This window comes from Malurus melanocephalus, unplaced genomic scaffold (assembly GCF_030028575.1).
Source record: "Malurus melanocephalus ecotype Western Australia unplaced genomic scaffold, MMel_1.1 scaffold_382, whole genome shotgun sequence".
NCBI lineage: Eukaryota > Metazoa > Chordata > Aves > Passeriformes > Maluridae > Malurus > Malurus melanocephalus.
The window spans coordinates 178,658-186,987 of NW_026623614.1; the positions used below are offsets into that span (position 1 = coordinate 178,658).

At 59.5% G+C, this 8,330-nt stretch overlaps 1 protein-coding gene across 5 annotated transcripts in view; it reads right to left on the reverse strand.

Annotated features, from left to right (window-relative positions):
- Positions 1-393: 393 nt before the first annotated feature.
- Positions 394-8,330, reverse strand: part of PHLDB1 (pleckstrin homology like domain family B member 1) — an 18,297-nt gene continuing 10,360 nt past the window's right edge. The window contains exons 10-23 of one of the 5 annotated variants that reach the window (XM_057379015.1): positions 8,149-8,277; positions 6,816-6,971; positions 6,620-6,730; positions 6,371-6,460; positions 5,745-5,867; positions 4,870-5,007; positions 3,342-3,461; positions 3,144-3,261; positions 2,209-2,500; positions 2,014-2,104; positions 1,787-1,933; positions 1,427-1,646; positions 1,265-1,350; positions 394-1,012 (exon numbers count right to left, since the gene is read on the reverse strand). In XM_057379015.1, coding sequence (XP_057234998.1) covers positions 872-1,012; positions 1,265-1,350; positions 1,427-1,646; positions 1,787-1,933; positions 2,014-2,104; positions 2,209-2,500; positions 3,144-3,261; positions 3,342-3,461; positions 4,870-5,007; positions 5,745-5,867; positions 6,371-6,460; positions 6,620-6,730; positions 6,816-6,971; positions 8,149-8,277 — 1,962 coding nt within the window. In that variant the 3' untranslated portion in view covers positions 394-871. The remainder of the gene's footprint in view (positions 1,013-1,264; positions 1,351-1,426; positions 1,647-1,786; positions 1,934-2,013; positions 2,105-2,208; positions 2,501-3,143; positions 3,262-3,341; positions 3,462-4,869; positions 5,008-5,744; positions 5,868-6,370; positions 6,461-6,619; positions 6,731-6,815; positions 6,972-8,148; positions 8,278-8,330) is intronic. The other 4 variants (XM_057379016.1, XM_057379018.1, XM_057379017.1 and 1 more) reach the window with 4 other exon arrangements.

Below are 8,330 nucleotides of genomic sequence, written 5' to 3' on the forward strand. Positions count from 1 at the left end.
AAAACACACCCCCTTAAAAACACACCCCCTCAAAAACCGCGCCCCCAGATCCCGCCCTGATTTTGGCTTGAGGCAGGCTCGGCACGGCTCAGTTCGGGTTTGGCCCGGCTCCCCTGGACCCAGTCCCGCCCGTTTCTCGGGGCCCCGCCGCTTCCATTGACCCCTCCGGACCCGCTGGTGCGTGTGGGACTCTCCTGCGGCCCCGCTCTCTCCTCAGCGCACTCACAGTGAGCTCCAAGATGCCCTAACCCCTCTCCAGTGCCCCCCGTCAGTCCCCCCAGCCCAGGAGCTCTGAGCTGTCTGCAAYCTGCTGCCAATCCAGAGGCCACACAGAAAGCACAGCCTGGTTCTCGAAATGCTTTATGACTGGGCCGGCTGCACCGCMATCCCCATCTGGCTCCCGCATAGGGGGACAACGATCCGAAGTTACAAAAGATTTACAAAGAGGTGTCTGAGTGTACCACAGTCGGGGGTCCCAGCTGCTTGTGGCCAGCTGGTGGCACAGCATGGCCTCACGGTCTCCTTCCCTGGAACACGGTGACAAGCAGCTCTCAGCATCAGCCTGAAAACTAACACCTCCCCAAGGCAGAAAGCAAAGGCCCCACCAGGTCTTTGGCAGCTTTTTATATTTCAGCACTTTGATATTGTTGGAATAAAGTTTGTTTTAAAAAAGTCAACATATAAAACTTACTCCCTTGCCTGAACAGGCAACACTCAGTATCACCCAGCTGGACTGAATGCAGGTCCATGGGCATGGTGTGTACGCCTGGCATGAGGCACAGCAGGGACCACGGTCCCCTCAGGAGCTCCTCGCTGCTGGGGATGCTCAGGAGTCCATCCAGCTGGTGGATCTGGGGTGTGAAGCACCCCCTCAGTTCATGAACTGGGTATAGCCCTCTGCCCCAGTGACAATGACGTCCATCCAGATGCGCATGGCCTCGGCCGAGGGTGCCACCATGTAGTAGAGTCGGTCGTGGGTCTTGACACAGAAAGTGAGTGCAGGATTGGGGCTCTGGGGGGGAGGACAGAATTAGCACTCTGGCCCCCTTTGAGCAGCAGCAATCCCCTCCGTGTCCCCCCATAAAGCCCAGCACTGGGGTCCTGCCCTTGGCAGCATAAGGGGCCATGGACCATTCCAGGAGCATCCCTGGCACGCACTGCCCTACCACCTCCTACCTTAGTGACAGAGAGCAATGCAGGAGAATGGGGRTGCCCACAGGGGCTCCCAGCAGACACCAGAGCAGTGGCAGTGCCCAGCCCTCACCTTTGCAGCACTGCGGAGGTGGTCATAGTAAACCTCTTCAATGGCTTGGAAGTAGATAACACCCTTCAGCTTTGTCTCATGTTTATCTGCCCAAGAGAGGGAATCGTTGTCGACTGTGGGTGATGGCGTGGGGAGGGGACGCGAGRCAGCACAGGGACTCACCCACGTAGTACGAGAGCGTGCGCTTCATGCGGTCAAACACAAACCAACGCTTCTTCCAAGACTTGATCTTCCCACCCATCTTGACCAGGTAGCCCTTGCACATCTTCTCTGTCAGGATGATGTGGTAGCAGGTGTCAACACTGTGGCCTGAGGACTCGATGTGCAGCCGCAGGTTGAAATCCTCCTTGCGGATGGGGAGGTACCGCGTCAGGGGACGAGCCTGCAAAAGCAACACAACCCTGCAAAGCCCACCGATGATGGCAAGAGCCACATCCCCCCGCTGGGAGCTGGACTTCAGTAGCAAGCAGGGTGTGCCTCACTGCCCAGGCCGGGAGAGAGGGATGGAAACCCATCTCACACCTGTGAGAAGTGCTTCTCCCGCAGCTTGACCTCCTTCTCCACGAGTTTCTGCCGCCGCACGGTCTCATCCTGCAGCCGGCGCTCCAGCTGCTCGCGGCGCCAGCGCTCATCCTCCAGTGCCTGCTGGCGCAGCTCCATTTCCCGCTCCTGCCGCACGCACAGACGCTCAGCCGCAACAACCAGAGACCTGCTCAGCCTCCAGCCCTGCTGCTGGTGCCCCCACTCACCCGGGACTCCATCAGCCGGGACTTCTCCTCGTGTGCCTCCTTCAGCATCTTCTCCATCTCCTCAATCTTCCCTGTCTCCATCCCACTGGCACTGCAAGACAGCGGCAGCTGCTGCACCAGCAGGAAGGACCTTCAGCCAGCASTGTAGCAGCAGAGCGGGCTGTCCCCTGGCCATGTGAGCTGGCCCAGGGTTACCTGGAGACATTGTCAGGTGAGCATGCCGAGTTGTTGCCAATGGAGATGCTGGTCTCCATGCTGTCGGAGCTCTCCAGGCTGAGTGTGTCGTATGCATGGTCCAGCTCCTCAGCCCGGGACCCAGCACCATGGGGGCGGTGGTGGTGGAGGATGGAGTGGTGCATGAGCCGGGGGAAGGCAGTGGGGAAGAGGGGCTGCCCATGCAGGGCTTCCCACTGGGACTGCACCTCAGCAGCTGCTTTTTGCTTCAGCTCTGCGAGCCGCCGTTTCTGCTCCTCGATCACCTGCTGACCTGGGCCATGGAAAGATGACAATGTCAAGTTAAACGTGCCACGTTCAGTGCTGCAGCACGGCGGGCCAGGGGGTGGCACAGGCAGGAGAAGACACTACAGGCACTGCTGAAGCCAGGTAGGCACGGTAGGGGCAGAGGTGGGAGCTGCTGTCACACCTCTCTGGCAAGCACAGCAATCCTCTGGGCAGGAGCAGGAGGTGCATGCACCAAGCTGGTAGCAACAGGCTGGGCAAAGCGTTAGCAGGTTAGGGATGCACAGGGCTGTCCCTAAGCGGATGCTGAGGCCCCTGGGTCCTGGACTGGTCATGTATGGCAGAAGGCACTGGCAAACAGCCATGCTGCTGCCTCTGGGCTGCTCCAGGCAGCCCAAGTCACCCCACATCTCTACCTGGTAGAYTGCCTGGCTGCAAGGGCTCTGCTGGGACCAGCTCAGCTGGAGACGGGCCATCAGGTGGAGGGGACAGGAGGAAAGAGAGAGGGGAAAAGCAAGAGACTGAGAGAGGCACTGCACCCCACCGGAGCACTGCTGCTGCTGCTGCCACCCTCAGCCAGSCTCTCTTCTCCATTGCCTAAGTGGCAGCGGTGACAGAGCCTCCCAAAGTCCCACTACCCCACCGAGGCAGGATGCAGAGCCAGAGCTCACCCTTCTGCTGCAGGGCCAGCTGGCGCTTGGTCTCGATGTCCTGCAGGGTGGCCACCAGGCTGCGGGACAGGCTGCCCGCCGGGCTCGGGGGGCCCTGGGCAGGACAGCAGGTGATCAGCTGCAAGGATGGGWACGGGGGCTGGCACCAGCTATGTGTGAACCACGGCCAGGGTGCCTGCGTCTCCCTGGCAGCCATACCTTAGGTGAGGGGCTGCGCCCTAGCACAGAGAGGTTGAGCTGCGAGGACGAGGGGGTCCCACTCTTCATCCGAGGGGTAAGGACATCACCAGCACCACCCTCTGTTTTTGCACGGCAGACCTGAGCACAGAGACACAGAGGTGAGAGAGATACCGGGGAACTGCCCATCTGTCAGCAGGGCTGAGCTGCTAACCCTCCCCAGATCCTGCCCTGTGTTGGTGCCATCCTGGCAGGGRTGCAGGGAGGTCAGCTCTACCTTTGCCTGCTGTGGCAGCCAGGGCCCTAGCAGCACTCAGGGTACAGGGACCACAGGAATGTCCCCACATTGCCCCACTTTTGCYACAACCAGCGGCCCCAAGGCCTGAGCCTCAGCAGCAGGGAGCCAGGATTACCTGGAGAGCCTTGTGAGAGGAGTGAGCTTTAGCTGGAAGTGGAGGAGGGGAAGAAGGAGGAGAGACAGAGGAAGAGGAGGTCTCAAAGCCAGCCATAACCTCCTGGTACCACTTCTCTAAACCAAGTGCTGAGAGACACACGGGGCCTCCCAACAGCTGCTGCTCCATCTGGAGAGAGAGGCCGCATGAGAAAGGATGAAGCACAAATGCAGCAAGAGGGACAGATGCACAGAGAAGAGGTTGGAGCATCCCTGCCTGTGCCTGCACCGTTCCCCCAGACCTGTGGTAAGGTCTTGCACTCTCCCTGGCTAAGTCCCAGCAGCTGTAGGAGCCCTTTCCTGTTCCCAAGGTGAGAACTGATCAAGCACAGAGACCCCCGTGCCCTGGTGGCAGTGGAGCAGCAGGCAGGACAGCCAGGGGTGTGTGGACTGTCACCAGCCTGAGCTGCTGCTCAGCTTCATCACCCCTTCCCATGCATCCCCATCACCTCCCAGGGAGAGTGCAAGGGGCCAAAGGGAGGCAAYCAGGGCACCAACCTCTGCAGAGACGAAGGGAGAAGGGAGCGATTGAAGAGGAGGAGCACAGCCTGAGGATGAAGGAGCTGGATGGGTACAGCCCAGCAGAGAAGCAGCAGGAATGTGGAGGCTGCCCAGGATACCCGAGAGTTGCTCAATGGTCACATACTGGGCAGAGAGAAGCAGATTAAACCAGGAAAAGAGCAAGGGCAAGYAGCCCCAGAGGAATGAGCAGGCAGTGCCAACCCCCAAAGGAGGGTTCATTGTCCTGTGAGGAAAAGCAGTCGGTGCTGGAGCCACCATGGTGCTGGGCACTGGGTCACATCCACACCTGCTCTGCATCCTCCTTGCTTGGGAAGAGCAACCAGGACTGCATCGAACAAAGGGCTGCCCTCTGCTCCTGAACCCTGCCACTACATCCAGAGCAGGCAAGAAGTGCACCCTGGCAAGGGAGCCCTGAGCCTCTGCACCCCACTCAGCTGCAGCCAGACAAGTGTCCTGACCCCAGAGAGATGTGGGCTCCAAGCACCAGGGCACACAGGGAGGCCACAGCTTCCTCACTGCCTGCTGTGCAGCAGGCAACCCAAGGGAGCAAACCCAAGCATGCTCTGGGGCAGGTACCTCGTTGGCTGTGGGAGGTACAGCAAGCAAGAAAGCGTGCTGAGCGGCAGCAGGGGCAGCAGCAGAAGCTTTAGTGTCCAGGCTCGGGCCATGGGCTTTACTGCAGAACCTGAAAACGTCAGACAGCCTCATGTACTCCTAGAAATCCACGGCAAGGGAGAAGGAGAAGAGTTAGACTGTGTGCTGGCATCATGGCACTGACTGCATAGTGGGAGCAAACCTCCCGTGCATGCATGCCCCWAGAGTGCCTCCCAGCACAGCCCTGCTGCCTGTGCTGTCCCAGCTGCAGCACATGGGGGACGCGTGGTGCTCACGCTGGGCTGGGTGTGCCTGCACCCATCCTGCTCCAGCCTTCAGCACAGTTTGCTGAGATCCTACAAGGGACTGGGATGCCTCAGAGTCTTCCACAGTCCCTGGGCACAGTTCGTCCCCAGTGCAACAGCACTGGATAAGGCACCTCAAGCTGTGCTGAGCCAGCTTAAAGTTCACTTCCTTGTCCTTTCTGAGCCAAACATATGAAAGCTGAGGACTTGCTCTTATTTTGGAAAAGCCAGGCTGGCGGGACCCTACAGGATGCTGTCAGGAGGTGCCCAGCCACATGGCAGGCAGTGGGCAAGGGGAAAGCACAGGGATGTCTGTGCCYCACAGCGCTGCACCAGGATTAAAACAGAGGGCAGCAGCAGGAACTGGGATGCCCAGCAGGCTCAGGAGAGCATCTGGAATCAGGGACTGAGTGTTAATGAACACAGCTGCCAGAGAGCTGTATGATAAATGCCCCAGCCATGCTGTTGTGGGGTGACATGAATCCACAAAGAGTCTCGGCCAAGGACGGGTAAGTGAGCAAGCACATGCAGCCAGTCCCTCCAGTTAGTTACCTCTTGTGCCTTAGGGTAGGAGCAGGTAGCAGGAGAAGCTAAGGAGGCAGCTGCTGCTGGCAGGGGACTCAGGGGCTTAGTTCCCTCCAACAGCTCATAAGGTTCTGAGATGTGGAGGGTCTCCTGTTGAAGGGTAAAGATCATGTAGGCAAGGTGGGCACAGACAGCAAGGTGACAGCAGCAGGAGCCCCACTGCAGGCAGGCATGAGGGGACTCTGCCATCCTATGCCTCTTCCCAGCACCAGGTCAGGCAACACCACAGCCACCGAGGGCATGGTGGCTCTGGCTCCCCATTCAGAGCCACAGGCAGGGTAACGGGGCAACTCACCACCTGAAAGTCCCCTGTACCAGCACCAAGACACTCCCACACTTGCTCTCCAGCAGACATGGGACCCCAGACAGTGCTGTCCCACGTGCTGCTCTGTTGCATTTCTTTCCCTCCCTCCCAACCTCTGCAGCCCATGGAGAGACTTTGAGCAGCTGGAAGCACCTGGCTCTGGCCAGAAGTACTTGGGAACACAGGAACTACTGCAGAGCAAAGCTGGTGATGCACAAGACTCATCCTCACTGGCGACAGCAGCTTAGGAGAGCAGCTCTAAGCACCGTAGACCCCTCTACCCACTTACCTCTCGAAGGGCCGAAGATATTTTGGGGAAGCTTCTGCCACCTGTGACCAGCTGGTATCTCCTCTCCAGAGACATGAGCTTCTCCTTCTCCTGTGCATAGGATGACAGGTCAGAGGCAGCTGATGGTTACTGGCATCCCATGGCCGGTCACCCCCTAAGCTCATCCTGCCTGCCAGCAACCYGGCAAGAGCTGGCATGACCCTGCCCCCTGCCTGGAGCACCCTCAGGAGCACACAATCRTGGCCTTACCTTCTGTAGGAGCTGCAGGATGCTGCTCCGCTCCCTAGCGAGGCGCTCAGCCTCCTGGGCACTCTGAAGCTGAATCTGGGCAGCCTGGGCATCCAGGGCAGCCACCCGCTCCTGGGGAGCAAGCAGCAGCGATGAGCTGGCCACTGGTGAGCCATGGGATGCAGCCAGGCTGGACCTACTGGCCCTCCAGCCCTACCTTTCTGCGGGCGATGCTGCGGTGGCACTCAGCCCTGCTCTGCAGGAGCTGCTGGCCCCGTGCCTCGTGCTCCTCTTCCAGGTGGCTCTCCCGCTCCAGCTGCTGGAACTCCAGGTCCTCAAACAGCTTGGCCTCCATCTCCAGTGCTTCTGCCTCCTTTGAACACACAAGAGCACCGTGAGCGGCTCAKTCCCACTGGACGGGCACCTCTGCATCCTGCAGGCAGGTCCTCCACAGCAAAACCTCCTGCCGTGCCTCCACATCCTACTGGTGCTGGCCAAGAACAAGAGCTCCTGGCCAAGCCTGTCCCCTGTGCCTGGTRTGGGCAGGCAGGCAGTTTTGCCTTCTTGTGGGCACCAGAAACATGAGAGATACTGACAGGAATGTCTGCCATCAGGAGAAGGCAATGAGGCACCCAGAACTGGCCAGGACAGAGCAGTCATCCCCAGGAGATGAGCTCACCACAGGCAGGGGCTTCATCAGCCCTGAGAGAGCAGCTGCACCTGCTGAACCACATGACAGGTAGCAAAATACCACCCGCCATCAAAACCACCAACACGCAACACGGTGTCACCCAGCTGCAGGTGGCAAAGCCCCCACAGGCAAGCACCATGAGTGTCCTTCCAGCCTTCATGTACCGACAGCACACGGCAGCACTGCGCTCCGGGCCTACCCATCCCATCCTGGCAGCCATGGCACCAGGATCCCACAGGAACGTGCTTCCCTCTGCTCCCTGAGCCTGGCAGCCAGTCCCTTGTGGCACAGCGCTGGCACGGTGGCTCCCGAGGGCTGCCACAGACACCGCTCTGTGCTCTCATCACCTCCCTGCCTGCTGCACACCAGACTCATCCAGCATGGGGCACCTGGCCGGAGAGGCTGTGCCAATGTGGGTTTATCTGGGTAGGCACCAGCCACGGGCTGGGGAAAGTTAACTGCTTCCAGAAAATACCAAATAATAGGAAAAAATGCTGAGGACTAGCACTAACATAAATCAACATCACTGTGAAAATAAACATTCTCAGAAACAGCTGGAGGCAGCCAGATGAGGATGCAGCAGCCCCCAAGACTCCCCAGGCTGCCCTCCTTCGCAAGGCACGGTCCATGCCCGTCTCAGGAGCTCTGCCAAGCCGGTCCCGAGCAGCTCTGCCACGCCAGCCCCGTGCCCCGGGCCCGGGCGAGCGGCAAGCTTACCAGGACGCTGGTGCCCGGTGCCAGCCGCTCCAGCCCGGGTGCGACGCTCTCAGTGCAGCCCCGGCTGGCAGGGAAGAGCTGGCCTAAGCTGGAGCAGAGGGAGGTGGGCCATGGTCCGGGAGGGGTGGGGGGAGACACTGACCCTTCGCATCTGCTCCCGCAATTGCTCCCGCATTGACTCAGGGCACTTATCAAGGTGGCTCTTCGACTCATGGTAAAGCGCCCGGAGTTGCTCTAGCTCCTTCCTTTCAGCATCAACCTTTGCCCTTTCCTGAATGAGGGGAGAACAAGACAGAACAAAAAAAAAAAAAAAAAAAAAAAAAA